General features: G+C 41.7%; 1 protein-coding gene across 1 annotated transcript in view; it reads right to left on the bottom strand.

Annotated features, from left to right (window-relative positions):
• EIF5B (eukaryotic translation initiation factor 5B) overlaps positions 1-18,345 on the bottom strand; it is a 30,225-nt gene extending 11,880 nt beyond the window's left edge. Inside the window, exons 1-12 of the mRNA XM_028727882.2 lie at positions 18,159-18,345; positions 10,286-10,411; positions 9,145-9,229; positions 7,995-8,655; positions 6,489-6,715; positions 6,168-6,318; positions 5,024-5,119; positions 4,121-4,207; positions 2,902-2,988; positions 1,822-2,120; positions 898-1,005; positions 559-669 (exon numbers count right to left, since the gene is read on the bottom strand). Of these exons, the coding sequence (XP_028583715.2) occupies positions 559-669; positions 898-1,005; positions 1,822-2,120; positions 2,902-2,988; positions 4,121-4,207; positions 5,024-5,119; positions 6,168-6,318; positions 6,489-6,715; positions 7,995-8,655; positions 9,145-9,229; positions 10,286-10,411; positions 18,159-18,193 (2,073 nt within the window). The 5' untranslated portion in view covers positions 18,194-18,345. The remainder of the gene's footprint in view (positions 1-558; positions 670-897; positions 1,006-1,821; positions 2,121-2,901; positions 2,989-4,120; positions 4,208-5,023; positions 5,120-6,167; positions 6,319-6,488; positions 6,716-7,994; positions 8,656-9,144; positions 9,230-10,285; positions 10,412-18,158) is intronic.
• Between the last annotated feature and the right edge of the window lie 1,149 nt (positions 18,346-19,494).

Here is a 19,494-nt window from a genome sequence, read left to right as displayed (position 1 = left end):
GCCAAACTTGGCCCTCCAGCTGTTTTGGGACTACAATTCCCATCATCCCTGACCACTGGTCCTGTTAGCTAGGGATGATGGAAGTTGTAGTCCCAAAACATCTGGAAGGCCAAGATTGACCATGCCTGGATAGGAGGACAAGGCCTTGCCCCCATTTGACTCCAGAGGAGCTTTCTAGCTAGACTTGTGGCGCAACAGTATGTGAGCACAGGAGGCAGGATAGTATCTGAAACCTACTGCCTTTCTAAACAGCTATGGATCTGAGAAGCCCCCACTAACATAGGAGGCAACTCCAGCTCACAAGAATGATGGGCAACCAAGTAGCCAACCATGAACCTCAACTTTAAGGCACTGATGTTGCAAATGTAGATGTTTTCAGCCAATAAAGGTATTTTTCAAAATAGGTCCATTCTAAATAAAGGACAGACAGACGCAAGCCCAAACTGCGCCAGCTTCCAACAAGAGATGTGGAGCAAAGGAGAGGTTGCTAGAAATAATATAATTCAATGGTTCCTTCTCAAAGAACATACATGGAGTTCTGAGAAAGATCTTACTTACAGTCTTCACCATCTTTGCTTGTTCATTAATGGCCTCAAGGGGGACATTAGTTGCACCAATCTGCTGAGTGATGCCACCCGCTTCGCTGTCTTGTACATGGGTATGGCGGAGCTGCATGAAACAAAAAAAAGAATAAGGGGGGAGGGGAGCAAGAATGACGACCTGGATGAGCCGATTAATATATGCTTTGAAAGGGCACGGGTGACAGTTTTGCATCAAGCAATTTTAAGTGGTCCCAAGTTACTACAAAATTTCAGGCTTAAGTAGAAGCAGGCAGTTAACTTGTTAGCTAACTAGCAAAGAAAGCTTGTGATTTCGTGAAACCCACCTGCGCCTTACCTTATCTAGAATTTTAGTCTTCCCTGTATCTACATGTCCAAGTACACAAATAACAGGTGCTCGTAGTATCTCAGTATTCACATTTTTACTGTTTTCAACACGACGTTTCTAGAATTAAGAACAAACAATGTCAACTAAAGTCAAAAGGAAAAAGAAATGAAGACAGTTAAACAGGAAAGCAACTCAATTTTGAGTGTTCAAAATTATGCCGAAGGGTCCTTACCCCTAACACAAATATATAATTGTAAACAGAGAAAAAAGCATTAAACACTGCTTCCAGCTAAATACTTGTTCCTGGTTAGCACATTAAGCAGACATTTACAGTTTACCTGATTACAGGATATCTACACCAAAAGGCAGTAGTCCTAGGCTGAAACTCAGAATCCTCATGATCACAGTGAAAAAAACCATGGAAATCTGCTTTTGCCAGTTCCCAATAGAAGCTCTTAACAGCAGCCTTGGTTTGCTGGGACACCTGGTTTTATTTCCATATACACAACTGGGTAATTTGACTCTGTCTAATGTTATAGAAGCAAAGTAGCTACATGTAGCCCGTCCCATAGTCTCTGGCCAATGTGGCCACAGACTTGAGGAAGATTACATCTTGGACAACTTAATGAAGCCTATTCCAAAAAAATACATGATAAACAAGTGAGTGCAATTGATCTGGGCAAAGGTGCACCCTGGAAACTCAACAGATGATACAAAGTTCCACAATTTTGACATTTGCTTTCAGCTGTAAATGCTGCCTTCTCCTTAACAATTTGTGCAAGGTTGTGTATCCTCACCAAAGAAGCAAAGGTGTGGAAAAGGTTTCAAAGGAACACTGAAGTAAGCAAGAGAGAGAGCGAGAGAGCAATAAAGGGAGCATCTTTTGTTCAGAACGAATCGTATTAACTACATGAGAAAGATTGTGACCAATACCTCAATTCGCCGTTTAGCTTTATCATAGGAACGTTCTTCTTTAGTGCGATCATCATCCGAATCATCTTCTGAATCAGAGCTTAGTTCTTTACTTAGCTTTTTCTCTGCAGATTGTTTTCCAGCAGCTTGAGGCTCAGATTCCCTTTCATCTGAAGTCTTCTCATCTTCTTCACCTTCACTTCCTTCACTTTCTCCATCTTCATACTCTTCACTCTCATCTTCTTCATCATCGCCGTCTCCATCTCCATCGTCATCCACATCATTTTGCTCCTTGACTTCAATGCGGACAGTTTTTCTCTCTGACAACAGGAGATGCGAATTTTAAAAGGCTACTTCTACCTGGGTTCTATTCTGATACAGCTACGTGTGTACAGAACTGCAGTTCCACATATTACAATACAAACACAGACAGACCTGCACCGAATTGCAGTCCTATTTCCTTTCACCGGCAAAATCAATAAGGGAGATATAGGTGTTTCAACAAGTGAAGCTGTGGCATACCCCATTATTGACTTTATATATTTATTTATACTGAATAATTTCTTGTTCGAAACAGAAACATGGTAAGCTTTTGACCCAACTTTTCCCCAAGTCCTCCTTGTCCACAGTCATACTGCTAAGTGAATTCATTTAAACCAGCCTTTCTCAACCTGTGGGTCCCCAGATGTTGTTGAACTACAACTCCCATCACCCCTAGCTAGCAAGGCCAGAGCTCAGGGATGATGGGAGTTGTAGTCCAACAACATCAGGGGATCCACAGATTGAGAACCGCTAATTAAACGAACAAGGAAGGTTTGTTTCAAACTTATTCTTATTGGCTGACTGATAGGAACATGCACTTCATGCTTTTAGCGCGTGGGGCACTACAGAGATAGTGGCTAAAACCCTGTAAACCCAATAACCAAGTGGATCACACAACAGTTTAAATGACTTAGTGGAGCTGAAGTATGGTTCTGAACATATTGTGCAATGTTTGTTCACTCATTTCAACTCTGTGAGAGAAGTGCTATGCTTTGAACAAAAAGAAGCAGAGGTCTCAGGCCTAGGTGGTGGTCCGTTGCTTTTCCAAAAGACACTTACCCTTCTCTCTCTCTTCGTCGCTGACCATGGCTTCCCAGTCATCTAATCCTGTATCTTCAGGCTCCTCTTCCTCCCTTTCCTCTGAAACTAAAAATCAACTGGTTTCATAATAGGTTTTATTATTACTTGAGGATAATGTACCAATATGTTTACAGAGGAGGTACGGGGCTGGACAGTAACTTGAATTAGCCAGGTGTTCTATCACTGGCTTAATATAAACACTGAGCACCCTCAACAGGCGTGCCAACTTGCCTCTCATGATTTAGGGGGCCAGCACACACGCCACACAACGTGCTGATGTGTCACACGCATGACATGCAACTTGCACGTGTGACGTGAGCATGTCACTGTGGAATATTGAGGGTGTGGCCCAGATGGTGCCCCTGACCCTCAAAGATGGCTCCCAAAGCTGGTTTAACTGGCCTCACATTAGGCTAAAGAAAAAGAAACTTTTTTTTTTTTTTTGAAGTCTGGTTCTATGCTTTAGGATCAAGGATTCTAAAACTGCGGTCTGGGTACCACCAAAGGCCAACAAGGTGCACGGCAACACAGCCTGTCCGTGGATTTGTGGTTGAAGAGAAGAGATGGCACATCTGCCACATTAAATATTTATATTGATATCTAATTGTATATTCATTGTTGGTTTTTTAAATTAAACAATGTTTTATTGTATTGTGATTTTAATTCTATGGGCCTACTGTCACCTAGTAGCATCATTTCATCATTTAGCCTCAGTGGGAGATGGGACACAGGGCTCGTTCCATTAGCCAAAACACCAGTTCCATCAGGCAACTCTCTGCCTCTGAACTGTTTCTATCGCAGCTGGTCATTGTAAGAGCTACTATTTAAGAACTGGCAAATGAGCTTGCTTTTTTCCTCTCCCCTACCTGTCCCACTTCTCTTGCCTGCTGTGCTTATTCGACTGTAAGCCTGAAGGCAGGGCCTCCTTTGTTTTAATTAGTAGTATGTAAGCCACCCAGAGAGCCGTTTTGGCTGAAATATGGGGTTCAAATGCTCTAAATAAATTAATTAAATATAAATGTAAATCATGTTGCCTCTAGCTCAGTGCTTTGCAATTTCTACAACATGGGGGCGGGGGGAATCATTAAGTGGTTTGCTACAACTCTCAGCAATTTTCAACTGGTCCATGAGCAAGGGGAAAGTTTGGGAATTACTGCTTTAGATAAATGCAACATGGAATACCTGATTTAATACTGACCTGGATTTGCTGGAAGAATGATCTCTTCTTTTACTGGTGTAACTGGTTCTACAGCTTCTTCAGTTGGGGAAGTCAACTCTATAATTTCTAAAATTACAAGAGAAAATGACTACAGCTTTGCTGTAGTAAGAAGGCCAACCACAAAGATGCATTTTATTTGCCCAGAACAAAGCTACTGCAACCGTAAGTACATTACTGGTCCTGCAAAATTGTTCTCTCTCCCAAAATAAATACACTGTAATTAAAGGCCTCTTGACTCTTACTAGCATACAATTCCTCCCAGTCTTCATTGTATACAATACTGAAGAAGAAGAAGAAGAAGAAGAAGAAGAAGAAGAAGAAGAGGAGGAGGAGGAGGAGTTTGGATTTGATATCCTGCCTTCCACTCCCCTTAAGGAGTCTCAAAGCAGCTAACATTCTCCTTTCCCTTCCTCCCCCACAACAAACACTCTGTGAGGTGAGTGGGGCTGAGAGACTTCAGAGAAGTGTGACTAGCCCAAGGTCACCCAGCAGCTGCATGTGGAGGAGCGGAGACGCGAACCCGGTTCCCCAGATTACGAGTCCACTGCTCCTAACCACTACACCACACTGGCTATTGAGAAAAGAACCAATCACTGCCAGTCTAACATGAAGTTTTGGGGAATTCAGTCTATAAAGTCTTGTTAACAAAGTCTGACTAGAGAAAATTCAGGGTTCTTGTTACAAATTCTTTTTTTTAAAGTCAGTCAAGAATTCCACTGGCTTTTAAATATGCAGCCCCAAAGGTACACAGGAATACCAGTTTTCTCTGTGATATCGTAAAGGGGAGGGTGCTTCGAAACACAGTAGACAGGAAGGGCTAACATTATGTTTGACTTTTTTAAATCTTTATTTTTAAAAGTACTGCAGAAACAAGATCCTTACCTTCTTTGTTTTCCTGCTGCTGTTGCTTCTTTTTCTTTTTGTCTTCATATATTGGCCTTTTCTTTGGCACAGAATCTTTGGATGGCACCTCAACACCTGCCAAGTAGCAACAAAAACATTCATTTTTATTATTACTAAAATTTAATGTAACACTGAAATGCAATCCATTTGGTGCCCTGCAGCTGGATTTGTGAATGAACAACACAGGATAATGCAGGAGAATCATAGAGTTGGAAGGGACCCCTAGGGTCATCTAGTCCAACCCCCTGCAATGCAGTAATGTCAAGTAGAGTAGTTAACATTGTGCCCTCCAGAGGTTGTTGAACTAGAACTTCCATCATCCCTGGCTGTTGACCAGGGAGATTGATTACACACTGGGTAAAAGTTTGAACATCTTGACCCAAACAAGCCTTGGCACTGATTGAGTTAAGGGAAGTAACTGAGGGCTCCAAAGCCTTCAAGCTGTTTGCAGGGGATAAGAAATTTGTCACAGGATAATGAGCAAGATGTTTCCAACACTATGTCCATGCCATAACAGAATAAAGAGCCTCAAAAAACATTTCTAAATAATTATGGTTTCAAACCCTAATTGGCTTTCATAGGTCAGCTCTTCTGCAAAGACACTCAAGACAAGTCAACTAACATCATCATTTTTTTAATGAACCATTTTTTTCTGCAGTTCACCTCCACTGTAGGGCTCTGGGGACTTTTTATGCAAATCACTTAATTTGCTAGTTTTAGTAATAATACTCAGGTGGGTGTTTTTAAAATATTTCCGTTGTATGTGACTTACAGATGTGCAGCTTAAGTCAAAGCATGTTTATTCAGAAGTCAGTCCTACTTAGTTCAATAAAAGTTAGCTCCAAGGGTGCATAGGATTGCACTGTCAGAAAGCTAGTATCTCATTAAAGAAGACAGGTTCATAGGACCACCTGCAATTGGGTGGTTTGGAGTTTGCATTTACTTCTAAATAAAGACTTCTGCTCATGTTTAACTCTCTTCTCCAGCTGCCGAAAGCAAAATTGCAGATAAGAGCCCATTGTTTAATTCCTCCTCAGCTTCCACAAACTGGCAAAGACTCTACAGCATTTTTGTCTACATACAGGAAAGTAGTTAGAAGTTTAGTGTGCATTGCAATCCTTACCCTGAGCTTGCAGTAGTTTAAGAGTAGCCTCTGCTCTGGCTCTAGCTTCTTTCTGAGATTTAGTTAAAAGCTTCCCCTCCTTCTTCAATCGCTCTTTCCTCTCCTTTTCTTTTTGTTTCTTCCTTTCCTTCCTTTCTTGCTCCAAGCGTTCCTATAAAGAAGCAAATATTCATACACAATGCTTTCCAGAACGCATAAAAATAGCTATTCCTTGGCAGCAGGCTCCCCTTTAACAGGGCTGCAATCTCCTTTCAAAGTCAAAAGCATACAGGTGTGGGCCTCCATTATCCTTTCCCATTCCGATATGAATACAAGCAGTACCTCTTCTTGACGCTTGGCTTCCAGCTCCTCCAGTCGTTTTATCCGTTCCTCTTCCTCCCTCTTTGCCCTTTCCTCTTCCTCTTTCAGCTTAGCCAAGGCTTCTTGCATTGCTTTAACTGTGGCCTTACTTGGACCTTTTTTCTTCTCTTTTTCTTTTTCTTCTTTCTCCCCTTTCTTTTTCTTTTTATCTTTCTCTTTCTTCTTTTTCTCTCCTTCATTGTCATCGCCTAAGCAAGAAAGTCAGTTATCCATTTGCAGAATTTAAAAAAGAAGGAAACTAAAGAGAACATCGACAAAATGTAGGGGTGCCACTGACCCTTTAGGGGAATGAAAAGCCCTCTGCATGCATTCTAGGCTCTCGGGGTCCCTCCAGACTGCCACAATTTTGTGAAGGGATTCAAGCACATACTGGAAATTTAGGTTTGTGTAAAGTGTATTAAAGTGCTCTGAAGTGCACAGTAAATCCACTTTAAAATAAGAAACAGACTTTTTGCCATTTGGAAAGTGATGGGAAGGACGAGATGTGTGGGACAAACTAATGATTAATGGGAAGACATGTTAGCACCCCACAAGCAGATCAAGATGAATGCTCATTTATAACCAACCCAGAACGAATGACCTCAATAAGCCCAAACACAGGCTAACCACCACATATGTTTTGTGCAAGCAAATCAAGATGAATGCAAAGAACAGACTGACTGGAGGAGCCGTCAATGTTTGGTCTCCCCCAAACAGACTGTCCTTGGCAGTTTCTGAAATAGAGTACTAGCGATGATATAGTTTTCAACACAGAGGATTTATGAAAAGGGCCCCCACTCAAAAGCGTGGCTCACCACATGCATTAAGTACTGCATAAATTATATTCAGCAAAATGCTTTAGAATCACATTAGTCAAGAAAATCAGGGCCGCAAATCAGCTAACATTTTCAGGGCATCAATACGACTTCTAGATGTCTCCAAATAAAATCAGGCAATGAATTTTCCTACTACAGTGGTGCCCCGCAAGACGAATGCCTCGCAAGACGGAAAACCCGCTAGACGAAAGGGTTTTCCGTCGCGGAGGCGCTTCGCAAGACGAAGTTCCCTATGGGCTTGCTTCGCAAGACGGAAACGTCTTGCAAGTCTCGCCATTTCCCCCCCCGCTTCCCCCCCCCCTTTTTCAAAGCGGCTAAGCTGTTAATAGCCTTTTAACAGCTTAGCCGCTAAGCCCGCTAAGCCGCTAATAGCGCTAAATCGCTAATAGCGCTAAATCGCTAATAGCGCTAATCCGCTTAGCCGGCAATGGGGTTGCTTCGCAAGACGAAAAAACCGCTAGAAGAAAAGAATCGCAGAACGGATTCTTTTCGTCTTGCGAGGCACCACTGTACAAAGCCAGCTTAAAGCGAAACAAAAAAGATCACCAATTAGTGAACAAGCAAACTGATTCAAATGTTCTGGCATTCATCTTGAAATTCCTATAAACTCCCACACAAACTTGTTCCTCACATTCTCACAAATATGACCTACCTTCTGCTACTACTGAAGCTTCTCCTTTTTCCACAGTGGCAGATTCTGATACCAGATCTGAAGTGGTTCCTTTTTCAGCCTTCTTTGAAGCCTCCTTCTGCTTTGCCTGTTCTTTATTGGCTTCCAGATCTTCTTTCTCCTTCTGTTTCCTCAATTTGGCCTTTTCCTCTTCACGCTTTTTTTTCTCGCGCTCTTTCTTCTCTGCCTTCTTCTGAGCCACTGTTTTTATTTTGAATGAAGAGTCCACCTCTTCATCACCACTTTCAGCCTCAGTGGCTGGTTTTGCCTTCTGGCTTTTCTTCTGCCCTTTTTTCGATTCCGAGCCCTCGTCCAATTCATCACCGCTCTCGCCAGATGACACAGCTTGTGTACGCTCTTTGCTTTTCCTGATAATGATAACTTCATCATCTTCGGAAAGCTCCTGTTTCCTATTTGATTTTTGAGGTTTTCCTTTCTTTTTCTTAAGCAATGCATCAAAGTCATCATTGTCATCATCACTGCCAGAGGGAGCTTCCTTGGGGGGCCTGGGGGCCTTCTTTGACTTTTTATCCTTATCCTCCATTTCTTCACTGTCATCATCATCTAAGTTGGAACTTTTGTTCTTTCCTTTCTTTTTTTTATCTTGTTTTGAATAGCTAAATTCTTCGCTGTCATTCTCTGTCTAGCAAATAAATAAATAAATAAATCATTTTAAAGTTAAAACATTACCAATGGAAAACGGAAGAATATTACAGTACTTGAGCATAATACATTTGCAGCAACCAGATTCTCTGGATGCAGATTAAACTACAAAAAACACTCATGACAAAAATCACCAGATTTTAGGGAACAAAAATATGTGTGTGTCAAGTGCCTTTTGGAAAGCCAGTTACATAACCTTGTGATTTATTTATTTTTAAATAGATAGATGACTCCTCAATGCAGCCCTCATAGAATCTGCTCTTTAGTGGAATGTTTGTATGAAGTTAATGTATTTTTTTGAAAGGAGACCTGCACAATGACAGGCAGTTTTCCAAATGCAAAAGTTCTTCTCTGGACTGTACCAAATGCTTCTTTCTCTTCACCCTCAAAAAAAAATTCACAATTTGCTTTGGCTGGGGCTTTCAGCTGTAGTGCAACACTTTGAATGCACCCCCCCCCAAGACATTACCTTTATTGCAACTGGTTCTTTTTCAGCTTTCCCTCCTTGCATCTCCAGAGACAGCTCTTCCAACTCCTTCGAAATATCATCTTCGCTACAATAAGAACAATTATACATGTTTCAAGTATTGCTTACTTACAAATAATCTAGGTTCAATAACTGGATGAGCCCAGTGACTACAGTACTGCTGCCTTGCTTTCTGGATTTCCACACCTTTCTGTCTTTTATATTCTAGTAGAGGCTCATGTGTATTTGAGCCGCGTGATATTTCTCTTGCATACTTCTTACTACTTACTCCAAGGCGTTTCACATAAAGCAAATGACAGGAGATGGGTGGGCCAACTTGCCAGAAGGTTGTTGGTGGGTAAGGCAGTTTTGTCCTCATGTTGCCAAACAGACAAATCTATGCTGTGGCTCAATTGTGTGATACATACATTTATCAATAGCCTGATACCATACATGTGTTTCCCTCAGTAGAGGCAGGGCATCAACACTGAAAGTGTCAATAATCAGCATGGTGATGGGAGGGGGAGAACAGTGTTTCTCCCCACCTACTCACTCAAACTATTACAACATGGGCTTGGCTCCTGGAGGGAACTTTTCAGAAATATATATCTGCAAAGCATATTTGTCTACATTAGTGGTTCCCAATTGGGGATCCGCTTAACCCACCCAAGGGGGTCTCGGCACATACCTGTCAACTGTATAAGACATCCTGTTTTGGGGGGGGGCGTGCTCTCAAGTGATAACATGGTGCCCCAAAATGCACAAGGTTGCAGCCAGAAACGCATCTCACGCAAGATTACAGCACCCCAAAACACACATTTTTGTGCACTGTGCCTTTGCACAGGTCACATGACTCGCACGGGATTGCAGCCCAAAGACGTGCATCCCGCTTTTGCGCCGGCACACGTTGGAAGGTATGGTGGCACTATTCACATAACAAAAACTACCACAGAGTTTTCAAAAGTAGGGAGTCCATGACTTGGCTTTTGAAAAACAGGGGTCTGCAGTACTTAGCCAATTGGGGGCCACTGGTCTAAACAGTTCTTCATTCAGATAAGGATAAGCATACAGTAAGAAGCCTCCTTTTGTACTTCTGCAATCTTTGTTGGATTAGAGCTACCAGTCAATGATTTTGCAAACTTACTCAAAATCTGGTTTCTTCTTTTCCTTTTTCTTCTTGGCCTTAGACTTCTGAGGCTCTTGTTCTTTGGCAGCACCTGCACCCTCTATTTCGGCTGCAAGTGCATCAAGGTCAATGTCATCCTTGGCACTAGAATTAAACAACAACAACTTTTACTAAAAAGCGAAACAAATTAATACTTAACATTAAGAGAACGTTAAGTATTTTAATATCAAAAACTTGCATTGTAAAAAAATATATTCAACTAGATTTAAGTAGTAATTTGTACTGTTTGATGATATTACAGCAGAGTGAGTAACTACTATCAAACAGCCATTAATACAGCATAAGCAACTTGCAGGAAAAGGGGTGTTTAAGGAAAAGACAATTTATCTGAAACTACCACACTCTGAAATGAAACTATTTGTTCAGTAAGAATTTCAACGCCTTCAAAACATAATACCGACCACATCTAAATAAGTTTACATTAATAGATTAGAAAATTAGCACCACACTGCATCATGAGAATTATTTCGAGCAAAGCAAGGAAATAGATACAACACCTTCCTCTATCCAGCCAGAATGTGAAGAGTTGCTAGCTCTCGTACTTATAAGGATACTATGCTGTTGCAAGCTATTGAGTCAGAAAATTGGGAATGCCCTTTCAGAGGAATTTAGCCTGAAGAAGTGTCTTCCACCAGCACAGCAGGCAGGGGACAGAACAAGTCAGAAAGCCTCAACTTTAGGCAAACTAGACATTGAATCATTGTTTTTACAAACAGAAGGATGTACAGCACACTAGAGCATACATCTAGTGGTAGTGGTAGTAGAAGTTCACAAGTTTATTGTTCTAGCCACCATGACAAACTTGTAGCAATAAAATATACAGTATCCATAATATAAACCAGTATCCATGATGCAAGAGGGAGAAATTGCCAAAGACAACAACTCAAATCCAGCTTGATTTCAGATTAAGCCTCAATGACCAAAGCATATATAGCGATTTTATCTAACTCCTTTTTCCCTTTTTTGTGGCCAGCACATAGAGGGCCACTCTGTGTGTTACAAAGCTATTATTGTCACTCAAAAGAAACTGAACCATTTCTGCTGGGTTGTTATCTGCTTGCTTGCGTGAATAAAGGCTTCAGAAAGCGATATCCTGGGTCTCTATTTAAGGGGTAGGCTAACAGATAATGAGTGATGTCTTCCATCAGACGTTGACCACTAATACACAGTCTGTCTGTATGCAGGACCTTGGAGCGACCATCCAAGACTGCAGTGAGCATCACTTGGAAATGCACCTCAATAAAGGCACATGTACCAGCAATGTGTAAGGATTTATTTAACCTATCTGAATGGCAAACAGTCTTCTGTAATGAGATAAAGGCCCTTATTTCCTTCCAGAAATCAAATAAAGCTCCAGGAGAAAATATGCTTCCACATGAGCCCTATAGTTATCAAATAAGGCCTGAGTCCTGTGACAATTTGCTGAAAGACATCAAGGTATGGAGATTTTCTCATAAAAAGTTGGTGCAAGCTTATCAGACGATTACTATATAGTGTCTTTTGAATATCGCTGTTCAGTCTGTGAAATCATTTCAGTCTTTTTACACCCTGCATTTCTCCACAAACTCTTGAAGATGCGGTTGTTTGTATGCATTCGAGAAATAAATAAATAAATTTCTTTATTATACCTCATCCATCTGGCTGGGAATAGGGTCACTGATACTGGAAAGTGGTCACTTTCTGTTCATTCTAACACTTCAGAAGTGAATAATGAAGGAGATACTATAATGTGGTTGATAGCACTTCCATCATGTTTGTTCAAATAAGTATATTGACCCTTATCTGCCTACAGGACTCCCATGAAGAATATAAAAATTATGTTGGAATAACAATTCCAACAATTTCAGACCCTGTGTGTTATATTTCTTGTCCATGGAACAATGTGAGGTTAGGAAAATATATTCCAAAGTAGAAAGAGTTGTTCCAAGTTGGGCATACAACTATTTTTACTGTTCTATCTTTTATAAGAGTCAGAGAAAGTGGGAAGAGTCATATTTATGGGTAAATTCCTGTTCTGATGCAACATCATGTAATAACTAACACTTTGTGTTGGTTTATTACACAGCAGTCAATGGCAGAGTTATACTTTAACTCAATTGTGTTCGGCAAATAAAAGACCCTGTTTAAATTGGATGCCGGGTATGTGTTGTTTTTAAAAGAAAAATCCAAACAGAATTCCACAAACATAGTATTACATTCCCAACATGGGAATAAGCAGGGATCAAACCCACGACCTAGGCGTTATCAGCACCATGCTCTTAACCAACTGAACTAGGACATTTCAGAGAAGGCCTATGCAATGGACAAGTTTTGTCTACCCCACCCCCTTTTCTAAGGTCCAGAATGGAAGAAAAAATAGGAAAACGTTGTGGTGCTGGAGTACTTTCAAAAGCTGCACAGTAACTCAAAGCTCCAAGAATCCATCAAGCCGACTGGGGCGGGGGTAAGCACAAAGGCCTTAGTAACTTGTTGCAACACAATCTCTAAGTCACTGCCTACTCAGCATCCTCCATTTTCTATATCACGTAAAAGAAAATAGTCCATGACTGGAAATACATGTAAGAAGATTGCTAACAGATAAAAGAATGAAAAGCCTTTCGATTTGTGCGTATCTTCAGTTTCCTAGAATCTACACAGACCTGACTGTTGCTCTTGATGGATGCCAGAAAACTGGCTATGTGAACAAATTATAAACCGTAGATTAGGACTTAAGTTATGTTAATAATTTAAAGAGGGGTATGTACTGTTTACATGACAGTACCATATACTGGTTCAGACTTACTGGTTTTGTCTGCAGTTACTACACCATTGATTTATTTGAAACGTGTGTATCGCCTATATCTATATCTATATAACTATATAAAACACAAAGCAGCTCAGGGCTCAACAAAACAACAAGAACAAAATTAAAAATAGTACAACAGCAAACACAAAATAAGGTGAAATCAAAACCAGTTATTGTTGTGTCAAAGGCTCTACTATCATGACCTGTCTCCTTAAACTTAAGAGAAACCAGGCAAGTCTCTCTAGGAAGCAAGTTCCTAGAGGAAGTGAAGGTTAGGCTCCACTGAGTCAAAGAAGGCTCTGTCTCTTGTAGTCACCCATCAGACCAATGCAGTTGTTGCACTACCAAAGTATTATGCAGCATATACTGAACGATTGTTGCCACAACACTCTGGCACATTCATATACTTAGCACTGCAGTAGACTTATCAGGAAGTCATTAGAGAAGAATTAGGCAACCTTTTTTCTCTCATGGGCTAGATTCCTTGGAGGATAATCTGCTGAGAGCTGCATATTGACAATGGGCAAAGCCAGAGCAGATGATGGGCACAGTCAGGAGAAAAAGAGTGATGGGTTAACTAATCTAGAACAAAAAACTACCATGCTTTAAATGGAGCACCTTGGCTGCACTAGAAACTGACTGGCAGATAGTTGGGTTTGTTTTTCTAGGAATGGCCACACTGGCATCTCCTTCGAAGCGGCATGGCCCACTCCATATCAAAATGAGACATTCAACACCTGCACAACTTCTATTGTGTCGGTTGTTTCTTCCCAGCATCGTTAATGTGACCCCCATCTTTATCCACATATTGCAAAAACTGAAAACTGTCTCAGCAAATGCAACAGAAAGAGATTGTGGGAACAACCAGAACACTATTTGCCACTAAATCAGCATGTTTTGTCGTGTTTTTAATATTCTGTTGGGAGCCACCCAGAGTGGCTGGGAAAACCCAGCCAGATGGGTGGGGTATAAAAAATAAATTATTATTATTATTATTATTATTATTATTATTATTATTATTATTATCTCCAAACAGTGGCTAACACATTATTATTTTTTATTATTCTTTGTATACTGCCTTTCATCCAAAGATCACAGGGCGGTTCACAACATAAAAATACAAAATGATAACACATAATACATAATAAAACAAAAACAAACCAATATCCTGCCAAAAATATTTAAAAGGCCATAAAATGTTAATCAACCAAAGGCCTGGTTATAGAGAATCACTTTTGCCTGGCACCTAATGATAGGTAATGAAGGTGCCAAGTGAGTCTCCTTGGAGAGAGGAGCATTCCACAAACAGTGAGCCACTGCAGAAAAGGCCCCAGATAACGACTGCAGGGTCTGTATTGGTTCGTATGGGGAAAGGCAGTCCTCAGGATGGATAAAAATCAATCTTTTTTACAGAAATTGGATATTTTTTTTATTTAGATCAGATTTTTTTTATTTAAATTGGATTTTTAAAAAATAAAATGCTTTTGGAGGAAATATCTTTCTAAAAATAGTTTTCTATTTAAGTTACATTATAGTCCAAAGGCTATTCATCAGTAAATAAGCATATTTTTTTTAATTATGTAGCACGAGGATTTATATGCAATGTTTAAATTTTTTGGTAAATGAATTCCATTAATCCATTCACAATGTCATGCTCTTCCAGAGGTTTCTGTAAGATTATTTGGGGCAGTTTTTCTAACAAGAAGATATTATCACAGATGCTTGTTTTTGCAGTTCTCAAAAGTGTGAATTTGTGTCTGCAGGTAACATGCCTTTTCTTCACAGGAAAATTTTTATAAAATAAACATACAGAGTTGAGGAAAAAACCTTAATTCCATTATTCCTTTGCTAATTTATATACACAGAATCAACCCCTTGCCTCTTAAATGCTAAATTTCAAGAGGTTAAATGAATAGATTGTTTGGAGTTGAATAGATCTGCACAAGTAGCTAAGTGTGAAGAAGTGAAAATGGAAGTGCAACCTTGTGAGCAGAATATTCCACAAGTCTTGGGATCTTTGTGTAATAATTGTGCATGTCATTTGCATGTCCGTGCAACTCAGACTTGAGGCAAGTGCTGAAGGCATTTCAGGGCTGGCAACCTCTTCCCAATCCCACTGCGTTCCAACAACTGCACTAAGACTTAACTGTACAGAATAGGCACCTGAATATAGAAGAAGAAGAAGAAGAAGAAGAAGAAGAAGAAGAAGAAGAAGAAGAAGAAGAAGAGGAGGAGGAGGAGTTTGGATTTGATATCCCGCTTTATCACTACCCTAAGGAGTCTCAAAGCGGCTAACATTCTCTTTTCCCTTCCTCCCCCACAACAAACACTCTATGAGGTGAGTGGGGCTGAGAGACTTCAGAGAAGTGTGACTAGCCCAAGGTCACCCAGCAGCTGCATGTGGAGAAGCGGAGACGCGAACCTGGTTCACCAGATTACGAGTTCACCGCTCTTAACCACTACACCACCCAAAGAGGTGGGGGTGGAAATAGTAACTGGAATGTGTAAGTCCTTTGCGAGACCTTGAAGTACTTGCCAGTCAACTAATAAGAGTTCACTGGTTCCAGGACCTTCTTCCCAGTTGTAAATATTAAATTATACCAGCAAGAATGAGTCTTTCTGTAAAAAAAAATGATTTAAATCAAGTCTTACTGACAAGTGATTTAAACTGATTTGATTTAAATCAAATCCACCCTGGCAGTCCTTGAGTTTTTGCGGTCCTGAACCATTTAAGGCTTTATAGGTCAAAAACAGCACTTTGAATTGGGCCTGGAAATGAATTGGCAGCCAGTGCAGTTGGGTCAAGATCCGTGTAATATGCTCAAACCATCTTGCCCTTGTTGGCAGCCTGGTCACCAATTCTGCTGCAGCTGGAGTTTCCAAACCATCTTCACAAGTAGCCCTATGTATAACACATTGCAGTAATCTAACCTAGAGGTTACCAGAGCATAGATGACAGAAGTTAGGTTATCCTTGTCCAGATAGGGGTACAACTGAAGCTGATGGAAGATACTCTGCACTACTGAAGCCACCTGAGCCTCAAGTGACAGCAATGGATCCAGATGTACCACAAAAACACTATACAAATTATATTTTTAAAAAATAACAATTAGCAAGTTTATCTACTTTTTATACTAATGGCTTCTGATGATCTGATCTGCATTGCAATATAGAAGGATGTTTCAATGTGAATTCTTATTGATAGTGTAGCATAAACAAAGATGTTCAGATCAAATGTGTTTTCTTATTTCTGATCCTCTTGTTTTATTTATTTATTTATATTTATTTATATTTATCATGGAGGGAGTATAAGAGCATATGGCCTTAAATAAAGAAAATTAACTGAGTGGTCGACTACACCCCTCGTTTGTCTTCCATACCCTTTTGGATCTTACAGGCTACAGCTCAAGGCATAAAACCATAGTGGATAAAAACAGAATGACTAATGGAGAAGGGAAGGTACCTCAAAGAAATTATTGCCTGATAAAATTCATTTCAGAAGCACTGGTGATTCCCTCCCACCCCCTGCTCTCCCCAGTTCCTCCACCTACGGAAAGTTCACAAGCAGCCCGTAAGCACACTAGCCATCTTCCACTCATGCTCCCCAACTGATGGTATTCAGATCATACTACCTCCAATATTGGAGGCAATGTAGCCATCATCCTGTATTCTCCATCAATTTGGTATATTTGTGGCTACTGTTTACATAAAAACTAGGCATTTGAACTTTTATTTCAAAAACATACTGAACAGCAAAGTTTCATATGCTAAATTATACATATAATTGTTTCATGTTCTTCAAGCACTGAGCAAAGGCTTAGGTACAACAAAAAAGCAAAAACTGCACACATTTCATTTTCTTCCTAATGTCATTTCCATCCAATTTCCTTCTATACTTCAGAATCTATAGTGTGATTGATTGATTGATTGATTGATTGTTAATTAATTGTATACACTCCTCAGGATGAAGCATCAAATTGGCTGAGCAGAAACCAGTTACCCCCTAAGTTATTTTTAAAAGCTGTTCCATTACAGTCTGTTTTTGCACATTAAGCACTTCACATCTTCCTACCTTCAAATTTTAGCTGCCCCGCCCATTCTCTCAACTTCTCCCATCACACTCCCATACACACCATGCAAACCTGTCCCAATTTTTTTCTTTCACAATGCAATATATTGACTGGACATTTGCCTTGGTCACCCGTCTGAAAAACCTAGCAGGTTCAAAACTAAAGCCACAAAATGGTAACCAAGGGAATAAAAGCTTTATCTGACCAACGGGCTTGCTCAATTAGGGTACTTTAAACTTGCAAGAAGATCCTGTCCCCTAACACTGGCGTATCGCAAAGCTCCTCCATTCGGGAATGGCGTTTTTGGACAAGAGCCTTCCTCAGCAAAACTATTAACACCTGGGTCACTGCAAAAAAAAACACCGTCGAGGTTCCTCTGCAGTTGGCCACGATTACCTCCGACACCAACACAACGCGGACACACCAGAAGAAATTGCGGGAGCTGCGAGCCCAACACGCTCACTGCGCCAGATTTTCCGGATGGCTGTGCAGCTGCGTCAAGCCTCCATTTGCAAACCTTGGGCCTCTCCGCCGGCTTTGCAGCAGAGGTGGGTCGAGTAGCGTTTAATTAAGCAACTTGCCCGAGAAAAGGGAATTTTTACGGCAGGGGGAAAACAGGAGACGGGAGCGCACCTCGAAATAACTGCGGGAAATAGCGACTGCCCATAAGCCTCGAGTTAGCGACTGACAGCGCAGGTAGGGGCTGGAGTCCCCAAAGGGCGCCCGCCGGAGAGGAGGTTCCCCCGCCCGAGAGCGCTGGGCGACACCGGCCCTCTCAAGCCACCACGGCCCTCCAGGGAAAGGGGCGAGTGGCCGAGGCCCTGGAAGAACCACGAGCTCCCCTGAACCCCGCCGAGGAATGAGGGGAAACGTCCCCTCAGGGAAGCGTGACTCCCTCAGCCGCCGGGAATAAGAGGAGGAACCCCACGACCTCCCCATGTCCCTCCTCCCTCGGCCATGAACCCCGCCGGCCTACCTCTCCTCGCTCTTGCTTTTCTGCTTCTTCCCCATGGCTGCGCTCGCAACTGCCTCTCAGGCGCCTTTTCCTTGCGCAGGGCCCAGCCAGCCACATCCACACGCGCCCGGGCACATATGGTGAGAGGGAGGCCAATACGACACCACGGAGCAGGCAGCCGCTGACGCGCGCAGGCGCCGTTCGTCCTCAGTCCCCGCGCGCCGCGGAAGCGTAAAAGAACGTGTGCCAGGAAGTGAGGGAGGGCCCCGCCCCGGTTGCAGGCGCCTCCTCTGGTCGGAGGGGGAACTGCAGCGGGAAGAGCGTCTTTTATTTAAGTGAAATAAATAATACGCATCTCAGTGCGTGGACGCAGCTATGCCGCTTTGGGTCATAGAGCTGTAGGAAGGAACCGGGAGGGTTATCTAGTCCCATCCCCTGCAATGAAGTAATCTTTTGCCCGACGTGGGGCTCGAACCCACGATGTAGTCTCGTGCTCTACTGAGCCCCGGGGTGCGTGGGTGAGAGACACCTTGGAACTCTGTAGACGCTGCCGGGACACCTTGGAACTCTGTAGACGCTCCCAGAAAGAAAGCGAGAGGCGAGCTACACGTAAAGAATACGAATTTTGAACAGCAGGCAATGTGAAATTGTGGAACTAACAGGAACGAGTTCGAATACATCGGTAGGAGTCAGACCATGGTTTCTTCCATCTGGGACCCTCTGATCCTTAAAACCAGCTGAGAACTGTGTCTTTCCGTACCGAAGAAGCAGGAATTGAAATCCGAATTTGTTTTTTCCGCAGACGTATAGAGGAAAGCCGCTTCCATTTGAATATAGCAAAGCTTAGCCCTCAGATGCATAGTCCATGAAGTGATGAGAGGAGGAAAGATGCGTGTAAAAGGGATGGGGGTGACATTCAACTCCTATCACTGGACACGTTCGAAATAGTATTTTAAAACGAATTAAGTTCCGCCGCCTTTGTGCCTTTCTATATTGTTTGCATGGTCTCATTTTTAATTCATTTCTCATGCTGCAGCTAACTTTAAAATAAAAAACCCGAACAGGAAACAGCAGACACTCACAGAAATCGCTATATATTTATTATATAATGTTATCATGTATGCAGGTTGTTTTTTATAATGACTGCCCGAGGCTATATTAACTCGGAAGCATGTGCCTCTGAGCTGAGTGAAACGGGGGTTTATAACCAGATAAACTGGGCTGCAGCTTATAACTTCTGATAGGTTTAAACAATGGACCAATAAAGCGACCGCAGCATAGCCTGCCTAAGCATCAGCAGCCCCTTCCAACTCAGTTAAGGCTTATTTTATTTACTAGATTTCTGAATAGACCTGCG

Source organism: Podarcis muralis, chromosome 4, assembly GCF_964188315.1.
Source record: "Podarcis muralis chromosome 4, rPodMur119.hap1.1, whole genome shotgun sequence".
NCBI lineage: Eukaryota > Metazoa > Chordata > Lepidosauria > Squamata > Lacertidae > Podarcis > Podarcis muralis.
Note: the sequence above shows the minus strand (reverse complement) of the source record. Positions and strands in the feature narration are given on the sequence as shown.